General features: G+C 44.5%; 1 protein-coding gene across 4 annotated transcripts in view; it reads right to left on the reverse strand.

Moving 5' to 3' along the window:
- Positions 1-5,623: 5,623 nt before the first annotated feature.
- Positions 5,624-25,599, reverse strand: part of DNASE2B (deoxyribonuclease 2 beta) — a 37,267-nt gene continuing 17,291 nt past the window's right edge. The window contains exons 2-6 of one of the 4 annotated variants that reach the window (XM_068242455.1): positions 21,060-21,231; positions 17,529-17,607; positions 11,730-11,891; positions 9,770-9,967; positions 5,624-5,981 (exon numbers count right to left, since the gene is read on the reverse strand). In XM_068242455.1, the coding sequence (XP_068098556.1) occupies positions 5,644-5,981; positions 9,770-9,967; positions 11,730-11,891; positions 17,529-17,607; positions 21,060-21,231 (949 nt within the window). In that variant the 3' untranslated portion in view covers positions 5,624-5,643. The remainder of the gene's footprint in view (positions 5,982-9,769; positions 9,968-11,729; positions 11,892-17,528; positions 17,608-21,059; positions 21,232-25,599) is intronic. The other 3 variants (XM_068242456.1, XM_068242458.1, XM_068242457.1) reach the window with 3 other exon arrangements.

Here is a 25,599-nt window from a genome sequence, read left to right on the forward strand (position 1 = left end):
ACACTGAGCACACTATACTTTCCTGGGATAGCTAACTTGTATCACTGTATATATTACAGCATGTTACAGCATATATACAGCCGACTCCATACGTCTCACGGCACCCCGGAATAAAATAATGGCATGGATGAATATATGAGCTGTATAATCATGTATCTGTATACAGACCTTGCAACTTTCTGAAGTCAGAAAGAGGGACACCTTTAAATCGGAAAATTGTATACTCACCTTCTGTAATTTTCCTTTCCTGGATCAAACGATGGCGGCATACATATGGGTTATGGCTCCGCCCCCTGAACCCGATAGGACAGACTACCTATAAAACCTTTTGACCCGCCCCCTCCAGCCATTCTTGGTGTAAATCAGTCCTCGAATGGACAAGAGGGAGGGATTGGTATGCCGCCATCGTTTGATCCAGGAAAGGAAAATTACGGAAGGTGAGTATACAATTTTCCGATTTCCTGGACCAAACATGGCGGCATACATATGGGATGTAACAAATCACACTTGAGGGAGGGAATGCTGCAAAAGTAACAAAATTTATTTACACAGATAATACAGCTCTTCCAAAATCCACAGAAGACAAGGCAGCAGGATCAACATGATAATGTTTGAGGAATGTGCTTACAGAAGACCAACCTGCTGCTCTACATACAGATTCAACTGAAACCTTAGAAAAACATGCCCAGGAGGCAGACATGCCCCTGGTAGAATGAGCATTAATCTCTCTCGGAACAGGTAACCCCCTAATGCTGTAACATTTCTGAATCGTCTTAACCAGCCAAGAAGCAATGGTCCTAGAGGTAACCTGCATGCCCTTTCTTGGACCTCTGAAATTAATAAATAAGTGGTCGGAAGACCTGAAAGAGGCCGTGGCCTCCAGATAAGACTTAATTGATTGTCCCACATCCAGTGGGTGACATGCCTCCTCCAAGAAGAAAGTGGGTAGAGAGAGTTCCTGATTTATATGGAATCCTGAAGCAACCTTTGGGATGAAATGTAACACAGGCCTGGGAAAAACTCCAATAGGTTATTGGCACAACCCAGGGCCTGTAAGTCTGAGACTCTCTTTCCGGATGCCATAGCGGTTAGAAAGACTGTTCTTAGAACTAAATTCTCCAAAGAAATTGATTGAAGTGGGAAGAAAGGAGGGGAAGACAATACCTCCAATACCATTGTCAGATCCCACTTTGGGAAGAAAGGCTTTCTAGGTGGACGGATCTTGAAAACTGCTTGCACAAACTGTATCACCAATGGATGGACCGCCCATCGGTGGTTTGTCAAGGCTGAAAGAGCAGACACCTGAACTTTAATAGCTGCCACACTGAGACCCTTGCCCACTCCTGTTTGTAAAAAATCCAATATATTCTGGACTTCTGGACGCAGACTGTCGAAGCCTTTATCAAGAGCATAAGCAACAAACTTCTCCCAGATACGATAATAGGTAGTATTCGTAGAAGGCTTCCTTGCTTTTAACAGAGTCTCTATCACCTGAGAGGAGCATCCGACATCAGTATACTTCTTCCTCTCAATTTCCAGGCCGCTAAACTCAGACCGCTGACTCCTGGATGAAGAAGGCGACCTTGTGACAGAAGATCGTGATTCGGTGGTAACTTGATTGGGTCTTCTATGCTCAGAAACATTGCTAAGGCGAATCAAGGTCTCCTGGGCCAGAAGGGAAGTATAGCGATGATCGTGCATCGCTCCCTGCAAAGCCTTTGAAGAAACCTGGGGATCAGAGGAAACGGAGGGAAGGCATATCCCAGGGAGAAGTTCCATTCTTGTACCAGGCAATCCACTGCTGCTGCTGCTGGGTGCTGAAAGCGAGAAAAGAATCTCTGTACTTTGTTGTTCTGGGGAGAGGCCAATAGATCTATCTGTGGATATCCCCACCTCCTGGTAATCCACTGGAAGATCCTCTTGTCCAGAGACCACTCGTGGGGATCTGCAAATTCCCTGCTTAGGTGATCCGCTAATATATTCTTCTCTCCCGGCAGATAAGTTGCTGTGAGGTCTGACAGATTCCTCATTGCCCAGGCCATCAGATGTCCAGTCTCTTGAAGGAGTGACCGACTCCTGGTACCTCCCTGTCTCCTGATATAAGCCACTGCGGACACATTGTCTATCTTCAATAAGACCGATCTTCCGTATATCAGGTGTTGGAAGGCCTTCAAGGCCAGGAAGGCCGCTCTCAGTTCCAGGAGATTCGAGGGAACTCCCTCCTGTAATGTCCTCCATTTGTTCTGCATCTGGATCCCATTGCAGTGGGCCCCCCAACCTCTTATACTGGCATCTGTGGTAATTACTATCGGCACATCTGGCTGGATCTGCCGACAATTCCTTAGATTCTGCTCCCTGGTCCACCATCTGAGGGAAATCCTCACCTGGAGGGGAAGATGGAACCTTTGTACCAAGCTTGTTCTGTTCCAATGATGCAAAAAGAATATCTGAAGCTCCCTGAGGAACCAGTGTGCCCACTTTACCATCGGGATAGATGATGACAAGGTCCCCAACAGACTTAAACAGTCCCTGGTGGTCAGAAAAGGAACTTTCAGAGCCCTCTGCACCTTCATCTGGATTGTGACAATCTTCTGATCCGGCAGGCATACTTGATTTTGTATTGTCCTGAATCTTGCTCCTAGAAAAATCAGATCCTGTGCAGGAGAGAGCAGGGGGTATCAGCTACTGATTGGGATAAAGTTCCATTTTTGGTCGGAGTTTCTCGTTAAAGGACCTTTGTCGGGAAAATCTTAAATAAAATACATGTAAACTTGTTTCTTGTTTCTTCCAGAGTAAAATGAGCTATACATTACTTTTCTCTTATGTTGCTGTCACAGTAAGTAGTAGAAATCTGATATTATACATATTTTGGACTAACCCATCTTCTCATGGGGGGTTATCAGGGTTACCAGGGTATTCTTTATTTTTAAAAGCACTTAGTGAATGGCAGTTGTTCCATCCAACTGCCAAAAAAGTGTTCCAATGTTACAAAGAAGCAAAAGTTCCAGGCACCAGTAGATTGCAGTCACCCTTTATTTAGTTCCCGACACCCTCCAAACATACACATCAAGTCTTAGGCCTAAGATGTGATGTGTATGTTTGGATGGTGTCGTGAACTAAATAAAGGGTGACTGCAATCTAATGGTGCCCGGAACTTTTGCTTCTTTGTAACATTGGATCACTTGTTATCTGGAGGCACAGCTGTGTTGCACCCAGGGTTCCCGACCTGCTAGCCAAAGCATCTGGTGCCGGTGCATCTGGTGCCCTGACTGAGCCAGTTGGCGACTATTGCGCAAATGCAGCCCTGGCCACGCCCTTCCTAGTTTGCACTCCCATTGCCCCGGAGCATTCTGCTTCTGCATAGTTAAAAGTCTTAACTAACTGCTCAAGTGCAGAATGCCCCCGTCTAAGAAAGCACAACCAAGGAGGTGCGTGGCCACTGCGCATGAGGGGCCACTTGTGAAACGCATTGTCATTTGTGCATAATACGTTTTGTTTCTTCTATTGGCTTACTTCCCATTTATTTCCATGGAAAGGTATATTCCTTTTTATATTGTTATACTTGGTCACCTCCTTCACCTACTTATGTGATTCATGTGTGTATATGTGCGCACGCATTACTACATGACATAGTCATTTGTGCACTCTGGTGGTCTTCCAACTCTGAGTAGATCTGCTCAGTTCTGTTTCCAGTTCTCCAACTTGGCCACCATCAGTCGCAATATGACCATGTCCTGGCTAACAGGTGCAAGACGACTAGCATTCCATATACGTCATTCACACAGTTTATAGTGTATGTGAGTGCAATGTGCATCTGATTAGAGTGTGTGTGCGTGTGAGTGCAATGTGCATCTGATTAAAGTGTGTGTGGTGTGTGTGTGTGTGTGTGTCTGTGTGTGTGTGTGTGTGTGGTGTGTGTTTGTGTGTGTCGGTGTGTGTGTGGTGTGTCTGTGTGTGTGTGGTGTGTGTTTGTGTGTGTGTGTGTGTGTGAGTGTGTGTAATGTGCATCTGATTATAATGTGTGTGTGTATTTCAGTGTGTGTGTGAATGTGATTGTTTTGCAGGTGTGTGCCTGTGTTATTATGTGCACGTGTGTGTTTATGGAGTGTATGCGTTTGCATATGTGCGTGCACACGTGTGAATGTGATAATTGTGTGTGTGTGTGAATCTGATTATTATGTGTAAGAGTATGTATATACCATGTTTCCCCAAAAATAAGACACTGTCTTTTATTTACCCTTCAAAAAATGTGCTAGGGCTTATTTTCAGGGAGGTCTTATATTTTGTGGGGGTAGCCATCCCCTTTAGTGTATACAGCCAGATTCCCCCTGTGCTCCCTGCTATATAAGCCCTAGTGGCTGTCAGCCCTGTAGATCCCCCTAAAAGAAACCCTAAGCGGCAGACCTGCTCTCCGCCCGCCCTACTTCCACTGCTCCCGGTCCTGGCTCCCTCCTGCAGAAAGTCCGGACCCCCGTAAAAGTAGACCTAAGCGGCAGACCTGCTTTAAACCATGCCCCCCCAGCTAATGTATCCAGTAAGAGCGCTGCCCTATACAGGAAGTAAACAGAGATCACTTCCTGTATAGGGCAGCGCTCTTACTGGATAGATTAGCTGCCTTTACCACACGACACCGCTAATCTGCGATGTGTGAACTATGCTGGGAATAGCAGGAGGATCTGGATTTTCTGCAGGAAGGGGCCAGGAGCGGTTCAGCGGGAAGATAAAGCAAGTCTGTGGGCAGCCGGGGGAAGGCAGGGGGGAGAGCAGGTCTGCCGCTTAGGTCTACTTTTACGGGGGTCCGGACTTTCTGCAGGAGGAAGCCAGGACCGGGAGCAGTGGAAGTAGGGCGGGGGAGAGCAGGTCTACCCCTTAGGGCTTCTTTTAGGGGGATGCAGTCTGACAGCCACTAGGTCTTATTTTAGGGGGAGGTCTTATATTTCGGGCATACTCAAAATATATACTTATTTTCAGGGGCTGTCTTAAATTTGGGGAAATAACACGGTAGCAAAGTCCCCGTTATCCAGAAGTCTCAACTAACCGGCATGTCTGAGTGGATAATGGGCAGGGACGGTTCTCTCGTGAAGCTTGGTGAAACATTTGCATCAAGCGCAGACATTTCAGGGGCAGCATGTTTTTACTGTGTTTACATTAATAGCATGCAGTCAGAGTAGGAGAAGCGAGAGGAGAGCGAGGTGAAGAGGTCCTCATTGGGGAAAAGCAGCTTGTTGAGCTGTGTGAGGAGTCTGACAGTGAGTGGGGAAGCAGGAGAGCAGCAGTGGTTCATTTGACTTGCACAGCAGAAGGAAGGTCACCTCCTACCTCCCACTGCTGTCCTGACTGAGGAGGAATGGAGTGGCTGAGGGTGAGCAGTTTTTTTGTCACAGACTCACAGCCAGCCTTTGTGTTATTGTGTTAAGCTGCAGCATGTCATGTGAGAACATTAAATAAAGCAGAGTAAATTGTCAGGTGCTGTGCGATCATTCCACATCGGAGGGGGGAGGGTCATTCTCACAAGTTTGCCTCAGGCAGCAAAAAGTCTAGAACCAGACTCTGCTGTAAATACCCATATGCTTTTACAGGTTTATTCCAGTGACAGAAAAAAAGACACTAGGAAAGGTGTGAATTCCGTTCTGCAATAATCATTTATTGATAGCAGTCTGTGAAATAGGCCACCATCTTCATGAAAGCGTTGTACATGACGGTGTTCTGGGTGCAGAGGAAGCCCCCGCTCCTCCATATCTGCCCCGGGTAGCGGTTCAAGTCCCCGATGCAGATCCAGGTGTCACCATAGAAATTGGACACGCACCACTTGGAGTGATCGTAGCGCGAGTAGAAGGAGGGGAGGGGCAGGGCGATCCTCTTTATATTGTACACATGCCAATACAGGGAGCAGTTCGATGGCAGCTCCGTCCCATCCGGCTGCCATGTTTCCGATAATAAATCCACCTTCAGTAACTGAGCCATCCAGGCAGTGATGATATCTGGATGGAGGAGGACAAATAATCAGCACCGGTGACAGGAGGGATATCATATATACAGCAAGAGAAACTCATACCTCCCAACTTTTTGAGATAAGAAAGAGAGACACTTAAGAGGAGCTGTCAGCTAAACTATCTCAGAAAAAAAACACATATATAACTAAATAAATAATACTAAATTAATGCTCTACTTACAAAACATATGAATTGCACTGTCCATGTTTGGATTTTAGTGATTTTTCTATAATAAAAAAAGAGATGCTCCCTCTTAACTGTGTCTATTTTGAAGCCAATCCTGATGTCATTTCCTCCTTTACTCTCCTCTGCCTGATTGTGTATGCAGTGCCCGCCCTCCTCCCAGACTTCAGGCACTCCCACCCAGCTCTGCAATAGAAAATGCATTGTCTCAGCATGAGAAATATCGGCCAATCAGAGAGGAACAAAGGTGTGGGAGGGGAAAACAGGAGGGAAAGAGGCTTCAGCCAATCAGGCTGCATTACTTAAGTCTGAGGGGAAAGTAAAGCAGCAAAAAAAGGACAACCCAGCATGCCCTTCAACTTCCTTTAAGCGGCAGATGTACCAAATAAGAGCAAGGAAAACTGGGGAATGTTGTTTTATGGATAAGAAAACCAGGAGTGATTTTTAACTTTTGAATTGCCTGATTAGCATCCTTATTACTTGTTTACCAGATAAAAATAAATAATTGATTTTTGATTTTATGCTTGACTTTTACACTTTAAGCCACACCCCTGCCACACCCCTGATCACGCCCCTAACACACCCCTAGTCATGCATACCATAAAGATTTCATTTGAAAAATCTATTGTTTTATAATTCAAACCACACTGGCCCTTCCTATCCTGGTTCATTTTCCTTCATATAAACATTTGAAAATAAGAAATATATCAATTTAAAGGATAAGGATGGGAATAAAGTTTGGGCCTCTCGCATCTCTGGCTTCCCCTCTAGTTATGCTCATAGTTTAGAGTTAATCAAACATATTTTTCAATAGAAAAATACATATATTTACACAGATCTGTACATCAGTCCTAAAAGAGGGACAAATGAGGAAGAAAGAGGGACAGTTGGGAGCTACGGAAACCAAACATTTACAGACGACCAATGCAGTGCTAATTATTCCAGCGTACATGCAAATTGCATGCAGCTGGGGACAGGTGGCCTATGATGCCAGGTGACGCAGCGGCATCCTGAGGGCACATCTGGCTACCTAATAGCCCCCCCCCCCCTCCCTCCTGGCTGCATCCTGATCACCTGTCTGCATCCTGATTCTACAATATAACCCAAGCTAAAACGCTGCATCCCCGCGGCAGAACGCTGTGTTTAACCCCTCCCCCCCAAAATACCGGGGCAAAACTCCGCGACTATCCTGGTCATGGATTTTGCTGCCCGGGGAGGAAAAGCTTAGCGCTGTAGCTCTGCCTCCACTGCTGATCGCCGCCTTTCCCCCGCCCCTCTCAGCAAAGGAAGACTGAGAGGGGCGGGGAGAGGCGGTGATCAGCCGTGATTGATGCGAGTAGGGGCAGAGCTACAGCGATAAGCGCTGCCTCTACAAGGAAGCGATCCCCGCATCTTGCCTAAGGGATTTGGGGGGGGGGGGGGGTTAAACACAGCGTTCTGCCGCGGGAATGCAGCGATTTAGCTTGCGTTATAGTGTAGAAGAGGAATTTTAAATAAAAAGTGTGATTTTATGAGGCTACAGAAACTTTTTAAGCATGCCTCCCAACTTTTTGAGATGAGAAAAAGGGACACTTAAGCCACGCCCCTGCCACACCCCTGGCAACACCATGCCCCTAATCACACATACCATAAAGATTTCATAAGAAAAATGTTTTTTTTATCATTCAAAACACAGTGGTATTTTCTACCCTAGTTCATTTTCCTTCATAGTAACATTTACAAATTAGTAATATATCAATTTAAAGGATGGGAATAAAGTTTAGAGTCAATCAAACACATTTTTTAGTAGATAAATATATATATTTATATAGAGGGACAAAGTCCTGAAAGAGGGACAAATGAGGAGGAAAGAGAGACAGAGGGACAGTTGGGAGCTACGCTTTAACGTAGAATGAACTTAAAGTGAACCTCCGGACTAAAAATCTACTCAGCAGCACTGAAAAGGCTTGGTGTTTCTTTAACAGTTTCACAGCATCAGAACTTTGTTTTTCTTACCGAAGCATCATTTCTAGATGCATTTTTATCTAAGCTCCACCCATCAAAGAAAAAAAGCCTGGGCTTTTTTTCCCTGATGCTGTGCAGAGCATGATGGGATTTCCTATGTTGTTATTCACGTTGCCTAGCAACTGGGAGAGGTGCTCAGGACACAGGACAGTTGGAACTGTGTCTCACGCTCCCTGTCACCTCCTTTCAACCAAAAAGATGGCTGCCCTCATGAAATCAAACATTTGCCTGTTATTTTAAAACAGTGTGGGTAAGATATTATATTACCTCTCTATTTTAATTAACATAAATAATGTAACTTAATGACAGTATGTTTGTTTAGGCTGGAGTTCCTCTTTAATGATGTTGATCAGTCCAGATACTCCTGCTAAAAAGAATGAGCAAATCTCACAGTATAGCTGCTGTTTGGCCTTTACAAGGAAGAGATGTGACTGACATTGTGAGAGAGAACGTTTCAGTTATGTGGGGAATAAAACACCGCATACAGCCAGAGCCTGATCATCCACAGTGCGCGGTACGCTGCAGAGGGGGAAGAGGACCTGTCTTGTCCCTGGAAATAAAGTATGACACTCCACTGTGGCTGCTCTGCAAATCACAACAGGAATGGGCCCCAATAGTCCCTTCCCAACCTCCTCCCCCCCCCAGCAATGGGGGCATGGGGGCTGTTGTAATGCCCCTGGCCGCTGGACCGGATTGCCCGACATCAGCTGCTGAAGATATGCAACAATCAGCAAAGTGGGCATATTTATAAAACATATTTTATCACCACTTTATGAATGAACCTCTGCATTTTGGTTGGACTGATCCTATAATTATTAAGGTGCCCCTACATGATGGGCAGATCTGACCAAGAGACAAATCTCTCTCTAATCGAATCAGAATCGAATTAGAGAAAGATCTGTCGGCTGTCCATTCGCTGCAGGCCGATTCCTGATCAATTTCAGCATGAAATCTCTCAGGAATCGGGCGAGCCCGCTGCATCCTCCGCCTTGCCGCTGTGTGTGTGTAAATGTGCTGTAATGTGCATTTATACATTACCTGTCCTGTGCCGCGGTGGCTGCCCATCTTCCGCCTATCTTTAATTATCCCCATACATGCTGCTGGCGTGACACGTGTAATATCACACGCCGACGTGCAATGCGCTGGCAGTGTGTATGCAGCTGATTGAAGAGAGGCAGAAGACGGGCAGCCACCGCGACACAGGACAGGTAATGTATAAATGCACATTGCAGCACTTTTACACATTACATATTACACATTACATATATACACATACACACACACACACACACACATTGCGGGAACAGCGCCTGGGTTTTCATCGCTCATCTCAATATCGTTCGCCATTACCGCCGTGCATCCGAACGAGCAAGTCGGCTCTACATCTTGCAGCATGTCCAATCGACTATTGGCATGTTTGGTCGGGCATGCACTTGGTGGCACCGATTTTCATCTGATTTCGATTATAATAATCAAATTGGATCGATCACCAAATCGGCCAACTTTAGATTACAGACATAAGAAGCAGTATAGTTCCATTTTGGAACCATCGTATGAAGGTTTCTGAATAGTCTTCCTCTTTATCTTACCGTCCACAAAGTACTTGGATTTAGCGAAGTTGAGAAAGGCTTCTCCTCCGGCGGAGCTCAGCGTAGCGAGTTGTGTTGGTTTGAGAAATGGAAATGGTTTTCCCTGGCATATCGTGTGCAGATCCTGCAGGTCCATCTGGTAGGAGTCGGGGATGGAGCAGTTATACACGTTTGGGTCGTAGTACAACAGTTGGCTCGCTGTGCGGAATGGAAGGTAATTGCACACATTAGTATTAGTTGTACGGGATTAGTGGAATACTGTTTCGGATGCCCAGAATCAGATGATAGTATTCGTTTTATGTTCCCATATAAGCCAAAGTCCATTAACTACAACATCACAGATTGCCCATTAATACAACAAAAAGTTAGTTAAAATACATTTTGATTGCTATTCCTCAGTTTTATAATTGGAGTTATGTAGGATTTGAAAAGTAAATCTAATCAAATGCTTTATAATGACTAAAATATGGATAAACTATTTTAGCTGTACACAATTTAGTTGTTGGCAGATTGGGTAAACTATCATTATCTTCCACATATTTAATGCCAAAAACCATCTATGTGCCCTCATATAGTATTAGGTAGCCAGATGCATCCTCATATAGTATTAGGTAGCCAGATGTGCCCTCATATACTATTAGGTACCCAGATGTGCCCTCATATACTATTAGGTACCCAGATGTGCCCTCATATAGTATTAGGTAGCCAGATGTGCCCTCATATAGTATTAGGTAGCCGGGTTTGCCCTCATATAGTATTAGGTAGCCAGATGTGCCCTCATATACTATTAGGTACCCAGATGTGCCCTCATATACTATTAGGTAGCCAGGTGTGCCCTCATATAGTATAAGTTAGCCAGGTGTGCCCTCATATAGTATTAGGTAGCCGGGTTTGCCCTCATATAGTATTAGGTAGCCAGATGTGCCCTCATATACTATTAGGTACCCAGATGTGCCCTCATATACTATTAGGTAGCCAGGTGTGCCCTCATATAGTATAAGTTAGCCAGGTGTGCCCTCATATAGTATTAGGTAGCCGGGTTTGCCCTCATATAGTATTAGGTAGCCAGATGTGCCTTCATAATATTAGGTAGCCAGGTGTGCCCTCATATATTATTAGATAGCCAGATGTGCCCTCATATAGTATAAGGTAGCTAGATGTGCCCTCATATTATTAGATAGCCAGATGTGCCCTCATATAGTATTAGGTAGCCAGGTGTGCCCTCATATAGCATTAGGTAGCCAGATGTGCCCTCATATAGTATTAGGTAGCCAGGTGTGCCCTCATATATTATTAGATAGCCAGATGTGCCCTCATATAGTATTAGGTAGCCAGGTGTGCCCTCATATAGCATTAGGTATCCAGATGTGCCCTCATATAGTATTAGGTAGCCAGGTGTGCCCTCATATAGTATTAGGTAGCCAGATGTGCCCTCATATAGTATTAGGTAGCCAGATGTGCCCTCATATAGCATTAGGTAGCCAGATGTGCCCTCATATAGTATTAGGTAGCCAGGTGTGCCCTCATATAGTATTAGGTAGCCAGGTGTGCCCTCATATAGCATTAGGTATCCAGATGTGCCCTCATATAGTATTAGGTAGCCAGGTGTGCCCTCATATAGTATTAGGTAGCCAGATGTGCCCTCATATAGTATTAGGTAGCCAGATGTGCCCTCATATAGCATTAGGTAGCCAGATGTGCCCTCATATAGTATTAGGTACTTAGGTGTGCCCTCATATAGTATTAGGTAGCCGGTGTGCCGTCATATAGTATTAGGATGCCAGATGTGCCCTCATATAGCATTAGGTTGTCCCTCCCCCTGCAGAGTAGGTTCAGAGAATCATGCTAAAATTACAGTGAACACGATACAAAAATGTTATAGGAAATCAATCCCCATGAAGAGGAAGCCCAATCTCAATGCTAATTCCCTTCAGCTTCCAGTACAGCTTAGTCTACTCACCGATTTGTTTAAACTGATGATATCTGTATGTCACACAGATGGCTGTCTGACCATAGAATCTACCAGTATCTGGATACCCAAAGCCATCTTCTGGGAATGGGGGAAAGTGAGGTACGCTGTGGATCAGCCAAAATCCTTGCTTCTGGTCAAAAAGCAAAATGCCTGGAGAAAAAAACAATGTCACACTATAGTCTGAAAGTGGGGGAATATACTCTCCATACAACATATGACCATGCGTCAGAGTGCGCCAGCACGGTTGTATGCATAGCGCCTCCGCCCCTTCGCCTAGTGACGTACTCCATGTTGGATAGGAAGAACGTAACTGGGATTCCTGGGTAACCCCATCATATTCCCGTCATTCCCTGCTTGCACGCCGAAATGCCACCGCCAACCTTTTTAAAAGGTATGCGACGCCCATTGACTTACATTTCTTTCGCCAACATGGAAGCTGGCCGGTAACGTGCTGTTCACTGTGCAGCACTTGGCTGCGATTCGGAAACTTTCAGTGCAATGCGACACAATGCACCAAGTGCGCTAGACCCCATTGCCCTGCATTGCCGTTGCGTTACCCTGCGGTAAAACAGGGTAACGCAAAGCACACTTGCAATGCAAGTATAGAAGGGGCCTAAAGGTAAGTATCACCTCTGATTGTTTACTTGTAATTTGTGGGTGTATAAAAGGTCAATGACAGACCCTTGCATCTTTATGCAGTGCTGCACTGATGTTTTTTTTGATTTCTAAGTCATGGGGAAAGCAAAAGAAATGTCAAAGGATCTGCGGGAAAGGTAGTTAAACTATATAAAACAGGAAAGGGATATAAGAAAATATCAAAGGAATTGAGAATCCCAATCAGCAGTGTTCAAACTCTAAGAAGTGTAAAATTATAATCGAAAGAAAAGTTTTTGTGTCATCATTCATATTCTCTGAAAAATTGTTAAGAAAAATAAGTGTAAACTTATGAGTGCAACTGTTCTTATACTGTAAAGGCTGGCCCGACATGAAATCGCAAAACTCAATCACTGTGGCAATTTTAGAAAGGTTTTCTTCAGCAATTTCTGGTGATTTAAAATTTTCTGAATTTAAAGGGAACCTGAAATGAGTAAAATTATTTAAAATAAACACATGATGTACCTGCAAATAAAATTTACATACTTACCTTGCAGTCCATTCCTCTCAGAATCTCACCATTTTCTTCTAATAATGATTCCTTCCATAATGATTCCAACAAGATCTTGTCAAATTTGTCTCTCAGGAAGCTGAAAGCCATATTCTTTATTCACTAAATCAGTTGCTGTCAGTTATAACTGAAAGGACAACCGGTGTTCAGGGTAATGTCCATGTTTCCCTATGGCTCAAGCAATAGTACTGGTTAATAGAGTGCTGACCAGGAAGCTGTTATGGGGATAATGGCAATTTTAAAATGGAGGACGGAGAATTCCATCGATCACAGTGAACATACAGGACACGGAAGAGGAATAAAAGACTGATGAGCGGACTACGCGGGAGGTAAGTATGACGTGTGTATGTTTATTTTGACTTTTATTTTTCTGTTCAGATTTGCTTTAATGCTGGCGATTTGTACAGCGTTTGCAAAATCCTTTTTTTGTCTGTGGTTCTTCTGGGTAGTAAAATTGCAACAAAATCACATGTGAGGGATTTGTTTTAAAGAACTATATGGTCCACCTAGGTGTTGAGATTAGTGAACATCTTACCTTAGATCAGGATCTCTTCTATATCAGTAGCCTGGCAGCTGAAAAAGGTCATCAATGAGAAATGGAGAACTAAAATGGTGCCAGATGTTAAAGGGGTTCTCTGGGATATTACAGCTGCCCCCTGCAGCTGTAATGTCCCACGCCGCCCTCCAATGATCCGCCATTCCCCACCGCCGGCCCCGGTCTAACGCAACATCTCATCCAACTGCGGCTGCACGGCCGTGGCCATATGTGCCCCCCCAGAGAACTCCTTTAAGGATTGGCAAAACAGATGCTCCAACCTCTTCGATTTAGAAACTAACTATACTGGTCCTGCTACTGCTAGATACAAAAAGTATCTGGGATACAATAAGTAACTGAAACGGGAGGTTTTTAATCAGGATGATACCATTTGTTGGCTGGCTTGGGGGAGTGGGGGTGGGCGGGCTTTCAGCTGCGTGGCCTTTGTTTTCAGGGTTGGGGCCCGGCGGGGGCTGTGCAGCTAGGGGTTGCTTGTTCTTGTTCTTTTAAGTTAGCCAATAACTGAAACAAAAATTTCCCACAAAAATATTCAGCTTTCTCTTTTTTTCCCTCTCTCTCTCTCTGAGGTGGGGTTGTAAGCATGCTATTCCTATTTTTTTGTCTTCTCTTTTTCTTGTCTTCTCCACCTTTTCTCACTATCTTTTCTTCTCTTTTCACTCACTCTTTTTACTAACCCATTTTCACTTACTCTTTCCCTCCTCCTATTCTAATCTCTTTTTCAAGCAAATCATGATGTGAACTCCAGGACCAGCTCTAATGAAGCCTATTACCCTTGTTGGGCCAAGATAGGTCTTAAATTCTACTGAGAGTTTGCGAAAAAGAAAAAAAAAACAACACAAAAAATACAAAATCACTTTCTACAGCATCAACCGAAAAGGGATTTTACAGCTCTTCTATTCTTTGTATTGAAGCACCATTTCTCCATAAAGGCTGCACGCGAATGCGATTTGGGAAAATTCTGTGGAATCACCATTTATTGACTTTAATTAGCTGATCGCTTTCAAAACGCAATTCCAAAGCACAACAGAAACAGCTCCTTTGGGTCCAGCCCTAACAGTGCTAAAAGATGAAATGAAAGGAGCTAATGGTTAACTGGTTCATCGATCCATTACATCTATGTACAAGGTTTAGAAACTTCTGGCCAGTGGCCAGTACCGTATATTGACTTGCTGATATACCGTAAACTAGGTAAATTTCCTAAAAAGAACTTGTTTTTCTAGAGATGGGACAGTGCGGAGGCATCATGACAAGTGTCACGTCCTCAGCCTAGTGACCCATATATGAACACCAGCATTGTATAGGTCAGAGAATAGGTTTATAAAAAAAAAAATGAAACAGGACCTCCTACAGAGGATGGAATAGAACAAGGGGCACATCAATGGCAATACTTACACTGGAACTCACATTCAGGGTCTTATACCAATAGGACCTAACAAGTAATAGCGGGTTCCACACTTGGTGGCACAATGGCATAGCTCCCAACTGTCCCTCTTTCGGAGGGACGGTCCCTCTTTAGGAACCAAATCCCTATGTCCCATTTTCTTCCTTAATTGGCTTCCTTTAGGACTGATGTACAGGTCTATGGAAATATATATGTATTTTTCTTCCAAAAATGGGGCCAATTCATAAAAGGCTGTGTGGGGAAAACAAAATCTGGTCGGGGAAATTAACACATTCTGTATTTTAGACTTTTGTGTTCTAATTCATAACATTTTTCACAGGTGCAATAGAAGTGCGGCAAATTACCGAAGCCCATTGACAAAAAACCTTTGCAGTAACAGATGAGCAGTGTGGAGTGTCTCTCTACAAGCTGTTCCGTGCAGTGAGGGCATTGCAAGCCATCCCGACATCCCTTTAGATGTACATGTTTTGTTATACTGCCTCTGCTTGCTCTGAATCTGCTCTGAATCTGTCTATTAGTTTTTCTTAACATTCTATTTAATTGCCACAGCTTAGATTAACTTCCAAGAAACTTTACACATGCCATGCTTAGGTGATTTTTCCCCACTAGCTTCTACGATTCTTCAAACAGGTACCCAAGACCAAGAGGTTAAACAGACACACAGCTTAAGATATTCAGGGGATGCCTGCTTTGTTCAGATTGCTCTGCTGCTTCCTGGGGTAAGGCTGTGGCTCCAATCAGATTACAACATTCAGACTTGCAGAAGAAAGGGGCTGCTTCTATTGGCTCCATGCTCCTGTCAGTCACAGCTGCCCCTGTTTCTGCCTGTGAGTCACGGCTCCCAGCACAGTCTCCGCACGCTTTCCACCACTTCAAAGCAGACGGTATTGCTTTGTGACTTTACCGCTTGTTGTAGGCTTTATGAATGGACATTTACTGACAATTGTTGTGGTAATTACCGCACAAGTCGGTAATTTACCTCACTGTTTGGTAATTTCAGTTTTTCATGTGGTAACAGCCCTTATGAATTGACACTTTCCTAAAATGCTCTATTGGGTTGAGATCTGGTGACTGTGGGGGCCATTTTAGTTCAGTGAACTCATTGTCATGTTCAAGAAACCAATTTGAAATGATTCGAGCTTTGTGACATGGTGTATTATCCTGCTGGAAGTAGCCATCAGTGGATGGGTACTTGGTGGTCATGAAGGGATGGACATGGTCAGAAACAATGCTCAGGTAGCCCGTGGCATTTAAACGATCCCAATTGGTACTAAGGGGCCTAAACTGTGCCAAGAAAACATCCCCCACACCATTACACCACCAACACCAGCCTGCACAGTGGTAACAAGGCATGATGGATCCATGTTCTCATTCTGTTTACCCCAAATTCTGACTCTACCATTTCAATGTCTCAACAGAAATCGAGACTCATCAGACCAGGCAACATTTTTCCAGTCTTCAACTGTCCAATTTTGGTGGGCTCATGCAAATTGTAGCCTCTTTTTTCTATTTGTAGTGGAGATGAGTGGTACCGGTGGGGTCTTCTGCTGTTGTAGCCCATCCGCCTCAAGGTTGTGCGTGTTGTGGCTTCACAAATGCTTTGCTGCATACCTCGGTTGTAACAAGTGGGTATTTCAGTCAACGTTGCTGTTCTATCAGCTTGAATCAGTTGGCCCATTCTCCTCTGACCTCTAACATCAACAAGGCATTTTCGCCTACAGGACTGCCGCATACTGGATGTTTTTCCCTTTTAACACCATTCTTTATAAACCCTAGAAATGGTTGTGCGTGAAAATCCCAGTAACTGTAAATTACAAATGTACACTCGCAGTGCTATAGGCTCTGCCTGCACCATTCTGCCGTCCCGGCATTCATCCGGGTTGATGACACGCATTGTTCTGGGAGGAGAAGACATGCATCCTAGGGCAATGTAGTACTTGCGACTCCTCTCCCTATACATAGCAGTTAATTCCAGTGGTAATGCAGTTTATTTAAGGACTACATGCCCTCCTTCTCACAACACCCTGACGACACCGGGAGACGAAACCAGTCAGGTTGAGAGTGGGCATATCTCCTTATACCATCATTGTGCCAGTGAGTGTAGAATGTGCGGGTTCTATTGATTAAGGACCCTGAATGTGAGTACCAGTCTATATTTGCATACTCTCTTACATAGGATGCCCAGCTCCACTGCGGCCCAGTGTCCCCCCCATCCATGTTGGCATTTGTAAACAACAGTGATGTCATCTCCTCTCTACCCAAATAAGTTAGGAAGTAGACTGAATATGGGGCTTATGATGGCAGGGAGCAGGACACTTGCAGTCTATGGTTGTGATGTACCAGAAGGCAACAAAAGACATAAAACTGAATACTTACCTCAGTAGTGGGAAGCTTCTGGATAGTCCTGAGGTTTCCCCCATCCTCCAGGACTTCACCGATCCAGCACTGGGATCCTTCTAACACGTTCGGCAAGCATAGCCGACGCTTCCATAGAGGCAAAGGGGGCGCACCGAGCAGGAGCCAGTATGGCCCGCGCCTGCACAGTAGTGCGGAGCCGCAGAGGATTTTTCCTCACACTCTCATTGCCACACACTCTGCCACACATGATCTGAAAGAACTGACTCCACACTACTCTGAGGAGATAGAGAAGAGCACCTCACTCACCCTTGGTGTGTCCATGTTTGGTGAGGTTGTACACTCCAGGAGGGGCATCATTGTACAGCATGTATGCCGTCCCATTACCCTGGAGAAAAGGGAGATATAGCATGAACAAAACATACAGCTTAGCCCTGGATGTAGTGATTAAATGTAACAAATCATGTTCAAATCTCACATCCATGCAAAAATGTAAACATACCATCAGATTGCTTGTCCAAACTTCATCTTTTTTGGGCTGAATAATCCTAAATATCCTTTTGAAAAAAATAATTTATATTCCCCCCAAGCCCCCCCAGATCATACATGTCAAACTCCAGCCCGCGGGCCAAATCTGGCCCTCAGAGCCATGAAATTTGGCCCACGAGTGGTTTCCCTACATTGCATTATGTTTGGCCCACTCTAGTCCACCAGGGAAGCTATTTTGGAGGTGAAGCCCTAGATCACCAGGGAAGCCATATGGATGAGGTAGGGGGAAAGCACTAAACATTAGGGAACTGTATAGGTGAGAGTGGGGTGACTAGACACCAGGGAAATATGGGTTGGAGGGGGGCTATTAGACACCAGGGAACTTCATTAGGAAGGGGGGGGGGGGTGGCCAGTAAATATTGAGGTTGGCCCTGGACTTGGTCCCAGTGTTTAATTTCAGCCCACTTTGAATTTGAGTTTGACACCCCTGGCCTAGACCAAGTTTCCTGTGCACTGGTCCCCTCCCATTCCATGTGCAGCCTCATAGCAGCTCCTATCTTTCAAGTTTTGCTCCCCATCTGCAGCCTTCCTATTCAATCTGGAGGCTCCTCTCCCACATGCAGCAACCGCTGTTCCATGACCAACCGCCTCCAGGGGCAACAGCTGCCCAAGGCCCGGTAGCCTTTCCGGAAGTCCAGCCCTGCTCATAAGCTGGGGGCATTCACTGTGACAAGTGGTGATGCCAAGATCAAGGCCGGATTTATACTTTTTGTGCCCCTCCCATTCCATGTGCAGCCCCCTCTACTGTGTGTATCATCCATGTATTGTAGCCTCTCTTTCATGCACAGCTCCCTTGGGGGTCATGTATCTCTTTGTTGTGTTGCTTCCCATTGCCTGCTCTTTCATAAATAGGAACCCCTCTTCCGTGTCCAGGTGCCCCTTTGGGCTGCAGCCGCCCAAGGCCCGGGTCTTTGTGACCTTTTCCAGAAATCCGGCCCTGGCCAGGATAGAAAGTGCCTTCAAAGGGAAGGTCCGAGGAATAAGAAAAATAAAAAGAAATCCACTTACCTGGGGCTTCCTCCAGCCCCTGGCAGCCATCCGGTGCCCTCGCCGCAGCTCCGGTGGCTCCCGATCCCCTCGGGTGCAGATGCCGACCTCGCCGGATCGGCATCTGCCTGCATCTTCCTGCGTTCCACTGTGCGGCTCACTGAGTCGCTCTGACATCATCCGGGCAGCCTGGATGACGTCAGCACCACTCTGAGAGCCGCTCGCGCAGGTGCAGTCGGCATCTTGTGCCAGAGGGGACCGCGGCCCACCAGCGTGGAGCGGAGCTGCGGCAGGGGCACAGGACGGCTGACAGGGGCTGGAGGAAGCCCCAGGGAAGTAGTTTTTATTCTCCTCCTCCTCCGATGTGCTCTTTAAAAGAAGTCCCTTCGTAGGAAACCAGGCACATCATTGTGACACCTAATGCTTTCGTCTGCACATTTATTTATTTTTATTTATTCATTGTATTTATAAAGCGCCAACATATTACGCAGCGCATTTAAAGAGGAACTGTAGTGAAAATGACATAATGAATTTGCTTATTGTTTACAAAATCCATTTATAGATTATTTAGTTAGTGTTTGCCTATTGTAAAATCTTTCCTCATCCTGAGTTACATTCTAAAATGTATTACATTCGGTGACCTCTTTAGTTCTGCCAGGTGATCTGTATGGAATGTTCATTACTGAGAGTTCCATGCACAGAGGGAGATACTGCTTGCTTGGCAGTTGGAAAACGCTGTTATTTCCCACAATGCAACAAGGTTCACAGACAGCAAATTGTCAGGACCATGGTCCTGACATCACACTGTGGGAGAGGTTTCACCACAATATCATCCAGAGCCGGGACTTGGTCCTTCAGTACCCAAGGCTGAGACACCAAAGTGCGCCCCTCCATCCCTCCCACCCCAGCTGTCACACACTGATTGCTGTTACACTAAAGAGCCAGAGGACCAACGGAACCCCTACTAGTGTCCCTCCGTGGTGTGTGTTGCTCACCTGTCATTGTGGCACGTATCCTCATCTTCTCTGGTGTCCGGCGACTTTTCTAATTGTCACCATGAGCGCCTGTATCGCAGAACACTACCGCATGTAGTGACGTTATTACATGTGCTGGTATCACGTGGTACAGGTGCTCGCTGTGACAATTCAAAATGATGTCAGACACCAGCAGAGACAACTATTTGCGCCGGCGTGACAAGTGAGCATGCAACACTCACCACGGGCAGGGGGGAGGGGGACACATACATTGGGGGGGGGGCGTGGCCCGTCAGCGCTAGGACAATTTCCAACAGGCTTTGTGCTGAAATCTTTTGGAATTCATTTTGAAGTATGTGGGAAGGCAATAGATCCCTCTCTGATCAGATTCGGTCAAAGAGGGATCTGTCAGATAGTCGATCTGGAGGCAGATTGAAATGTGTATGGCCACCTATTTTGTACCTCATCCACCAGATAATGTTGCCCTCTGATATACTTACCTAGGGCTTCCTCCAGCTCCTTGCAGCCGACATGTCCCACGCTGCATCTCCACTCGCAGCCCCTGGCCCGGGGTCGCTGCTGGTGCAGAGCCGGACCTCCTCTACTGCGCCTGCGCAAGCACCACTGTCAATCAACCCTACGTTGTCCGCAGTGTGGTGCGCAGGCGCAGAACTACTGCACCTGTGCAGTACATCGTGGACAATGTGGGCTTTAATTGACAGTGGCACTCGAGCAGATGCAGTAAGGACGACCTCGAGGTTGGCCTCTGCACCACCGGGGACCCGGGCCAGCAGCTGCGAGCGGAGATGCAGCATGGGACATGTCGGCTGAAAGGGGCTGGAGGAAGCTGCAAGGGGCAGCATTTTCTGCCTGATGACTCCTTTAAAGTGGACCTGAATTATTGCACAGGACAGAAGGAAAACATAGAGAAATCCACCCTGTATGTATTTAGAGAGTTTAGCCTGTGTAATTCCCCTCCCCTGTGACTAACCACAAGTGTAATTGGATCTCCCAGCTGTGTCAGCACAGGAATATCGGCAGCCTCGGCAGAGCAGCTAATTTGTAAACACAGGATGTTAACCCTATGTCTGCTGAAAGCAGGAAGTAGAAACACTGCAGATTTATTTCTGTCAGCTGTAACAAGGAATGTTTTTCTTTAAAGGTTATTATGCTGTTGCTTATCTTTTAGAGCAGAGAGGAAGTTCAATCAATCAATCAATCAATGAAAGGGCAGGGGGCACTGAGCCAATGCAAAACCAGCAGAGGAACAATGTATAATACATTTATCTGTTGCATTTCTGCTATTGTACATCCAAATGTTTGTTCTTACTTTATACAAGCGGTAGAGCTGCTGTAGCGCTTGCCCTAGTGCACTCTGGGTCATGTTAGCCAGGAATTTGCTGACTTGCCACTTTTCTGACTTGGAGTCCAGATACAGATATTCCAGTCCTGTCCCATCGCTCTCATTGATTCTGTACTTGGGTAACTTGTATACCACAAACCTGTGCAAACACAACAGAGGCTTACATCACACCATGTACTATGTGTACTCAGTACAAACTTTCCCATCACTTCTTGTGGCCAATCTTTTTAAATCTCTAAACGCAACAATTTTGTCTGTTTCTGGTACTTGGAGTGCCGGTAATACTAATATGCAGATCAGTCGAATAAATGGTATCATCCAGATTCAAAACTCCTTGCTTTGAGCTTATCTGCCATCTCTGCCATGGCAGTCATGTGACACAGGGGAGAGATCACATTACAACTTGTGATTGGACGCAGATGAGGAAGTTAGACAGGCTAAACTCTCTAAATATACGCAGGGTCCATTTCTCTATGTTTCCTTCTGTCCTGTGCAAGAGTTCAGGTCCACTTTAACCACTTCACCACTTGAGCACAAGGGCAATTTTACCCTTTCAGCGCTCCTTCCATTCATTCATCAATGACTTTAACACCACTAATCACAACAAAATGATGTATATGCAATAGTAGTTCAGAGGCGCCAACAGGGTAAAAACAATATTTCTTTAAAATGGATAAAATGAAGTAGGTAGCGGTGGACTTACCCCTCCAAATACAGACACAAAAATTGCTGTTTTAAGCAAAAATCAGTTTATTTACATACTCCGAACAAGGTGCAACGCGTTTCGCGGGTATATCCCACTTCCTCAGGCAATAAATAGGAGCATATCACCAATGCGGTCCGGTACATAGCCTGGCGCCTCTGTGACAGACAGAGGCGCCAGGCTATGTACCGGACCGCATTGGTGATATGCTCCTATTTATTGCCTGAGGAAGTGGGATATACCCGCGAAACGCGTTGCACCTTGTTCGGAGTATGTAAATAAACTGATTTTTGCTTAAAACAGCAATTTTTGTGTCTGTATTTGGAGGGGTAAGTCCACCGCTACCTACTTCATTTTATCCATTTTAAAGAAATATTGTTTTTACCCTGTTGGCGCCTCTGTACTACTATTGCAGTTGTTTCCACCCCTGGTGGAGGGGAATTCTTCTTTTTTCCCGATCTTCAGAGAGCGACTTCTTAATCCTGAGTGGGGACAGGTCTAATCTCCTCACCTGCCTTCATAGTGGTTACCTGGACGGTAACCCTTGTTTGTGAGTATAACCTACCTATACTTACCTTCCATACCCAATTTACAGTACATACTACACTATACTGGGCTCTCGGCGTCTTCCCTTATAAAATGATGTATATGTTGTTGTTTTTTTGCCACCAGTTAGGCTTTCTTTGGGTGGTACATTATGCTAAAAATTATTTTATTCTAAATACATTTTTACAGGGATAATAAGTACAAAAATTTAAAAAAATTCATTATTTCTCAGTTTTTGTCCATTATAGTTGTAATATAAAACATTCTACTGTGGATAAAACTTTACATTTTATTTGCCCATTTGTCCCGGTTATTGCAACATTTAAAATATTTCCCTAGTACAATGTATGGTGACAATATTTTATTTGGAAATAAAGGTGCATTTTTTCAATTTTGCATCCATCACTATTTACAGGCCCATAATTTAGAAAAATAACAGTAATATACCTTCTTGACATGCATAATAAAAAAGTTCAGTCCCTAAGGTAACTATTTATGTATTTTTTTTAATTGTCTTTTTTTTTTTTTAATGCAAAAGTTTTATTTTGGAAACTATGGGAGAGTGTGGGAGGTAGTAAGGTGTTAATTTAAATGTATGAATGTGTCTTTTTATGAACATTTTTGTAGGTGTAATATTACTATTTGGCCACAAGATGTCCTCGCATATTATTTTCCTGAGCGTAGGATTAGTACGCTAACAGGAAATACTGCGTGGACGTATGACTTTGTTTTGTTACACATACATCTCATTTATGCTGGCGATCATTGACCCGGGGACTTAGATCAGTGAATTTTTCACTGATCTCCCTACTAACGGGAGGCGACACAAACAAGCGCGCTTTGCATGTGTGAGCTAAAGCATGCACATTGGCGGTCGTGGTGGAGATGCATATATATACTCCCCAGGCGGTGAGATGAATTCTGCCTGGGGCGTAGATATACTGTACTTGTACGTTTAAGTGGTTAAGCACCCAAAATACTAATACCATTGGAAGAATAATTAATCTATATACAGGATGCAAAGTTTCACATATACAGTCTCATAGCAAACGTTTGCAAAGGGTACTGGTCGTAACCACATTGATCATCTGTACTCACCCATAAAATCAAATTCCATTTACCCACTGTTCTGTGTTTATTATGTAGTCTACATCCTGACCCTGCATTGCAAGCATTCCAGTTTAACCCATTCGCGTTCCGTCGTTTTCACTTGAGAAATGTTCACCTCCCATTCATTAGCCTATAACTTTATCACTACTTATCACAATGCACTGATCTATATCTTGTTTTTTCCGCAACCAATTAGGCTTTCTTTGGGGGGTACATTTTGCTAAGAGCCACTTTACTGTAAATGCATTTTAACAGGAAGAATAAGAAAAAAACGGAAAGAATCATTATTTCTCAGTTTTCAGCCATTATAGCTTTAAAATAATACATGCCTCTATAATTAAAACTCACGTATTGTATTTGCCCGTATGTCCCGGTTATTACACTGTTAAAATTATGTCCCTATCACAATGTATGGCGACAATATTTTATTTGGAAATAAAGGTGCATTTTTTCCGTTTTGCATCTATCACTATTTACAAGTTTAAAATAAAAAAAATATAGAAATATTTCATCTTTACATTGATATTTAAAAAGTTTAGACCCTTAGGTAAATATTTACATGTTTTTTTTTTTTTTTATTGTAATGGTTTTTTTTTTTATATTAAACATTTTGTTTGGGTATTTTTGGGAGGGTGGGATGTAAACTATAGTTTTATAATGTAATTGTGTGTTGTTTTACATTTTTTTATTTTTAGTTGTAGTTTTACTTTTTGGCCACAAGATGGCGGCCATGAGTTTGTTTACATGACGTCACTCTAAGCGTAACACACGCTTAGAGTGACGCAGAGGGGAGGCAACGGCCAGAAAAAGCACAGCTTCCGAGAGAAGCTGTTGCTTTTTCAGCGGGGGAGAGGAATCAGTGATCGGGCACCATAGCCCGATACATTGATTCCATGGCTACCAAATCCGCGGCCGGGAGTGCGCGTGCACGCGCGCGATCGGCCGCGGGAGCGCGCGGTAGCGCGCATGGTTCCTGGACGTAGTTTCTACGTCCAGGAACCAAAATAGGTTAATCATAAATATTCCTGCTGTAATGAATCTTATCTCAGTCAGCCTGGCTCCTTTCTGGTGCATTGCCAGGGAGAGGGAAGCTTGTTATCTCCTCTCCCACATTCCTGTTCCTCACTGATCGGCTGGGGGCAGTTCAGTGTGGCACGAGGCTGAGAAAGGAAATACACTTCCCCCCTCTGCATAAGCTGCTGAAATACGATCTATGTTGTGCTTGCATGTGTACAAAACAAGCTAGATATGACAGTGCAGTTCCTACAGAGCTCAGAGGGGAGGAGGGATGGCAATGCATACACCATTTCAGGCAGAGGATAAAAAAAGAGAAAGGTAGGAAATGACATCAAGATTGGCTTTAGTCAGAGGTAGTAAAGATGGAAAATGCCTGGAATGGTTTCCTTTTTATTTACTATATAAAATTCACTAAAATCAAAATGTGGACAGTACAACACATAGGTTATGTAAGTAGAACAAGTATTTATCTACTTATATATGTATTTGTTTTAACTGGGATAGTATGACTGTCCCTGCTGCTATAGCCCAAGCAACTTCCAAGAAGACATAAGGGGCCTGGGGGCTATAGGGACCTATTTCTCCTTCCCCCTCTTTTGCAGAGTAAGTGCATGGAGTGCTGTTGTATTTACTAGGTCTACACTGTACTGGATCCAGTCCCACCATTTTCAGATGCGAAGGGGCGCTGCCACATACCTGTCCAAAATGTTCCACAAGTCTGGGCACACCCCCTCCCTCTTTCGTATGGATCTTACATGTTCCATCAAACGCTCACGCATAGGGTGTGTTATTTTTTCAATAGAAAAATAGGAGCAGGGACACAGAAGAACATAGACCATGAACTCAGCCCTACATGTTACAAAGTCCCTGATCTGAGAAATCGACTGTTCCCAATTTTATGGGACTGGTCCTTACCCCGTGACAGTAAGTAGGACAATGACCAATGGGGAAACACCTCTTAATCCATTGTCCATCAAGCCATGTCCTGGCTTAGTGGCTTGAGGTCTAACAAATTCATTATTAGTAAGAATAGATCCTAAAGGTGAACCTCTAAGAAAGGCTAAAACTGGTTGGCCCTAAACTTTTATCTTGTTCTAGAATTTGCCAATTTTTACGAACAATCTCTCTAAT

This window comes from Hyperolius riggenbachi, chromosome 6, assembly GCF_040937935.1.
Source record: "Hyperolius riggenbachi isolate aHypRig1 chromosome 6, aHypRig1.pri, whole genome shotgun sequence".
Taxonomy (NCBI): domain Eukaryota; kingdom Metazoa; phylum Chordata; class Amphibia; order Anura; family Hyperoliidae; genus Hyperolius; species Hyperolius riggenbachi.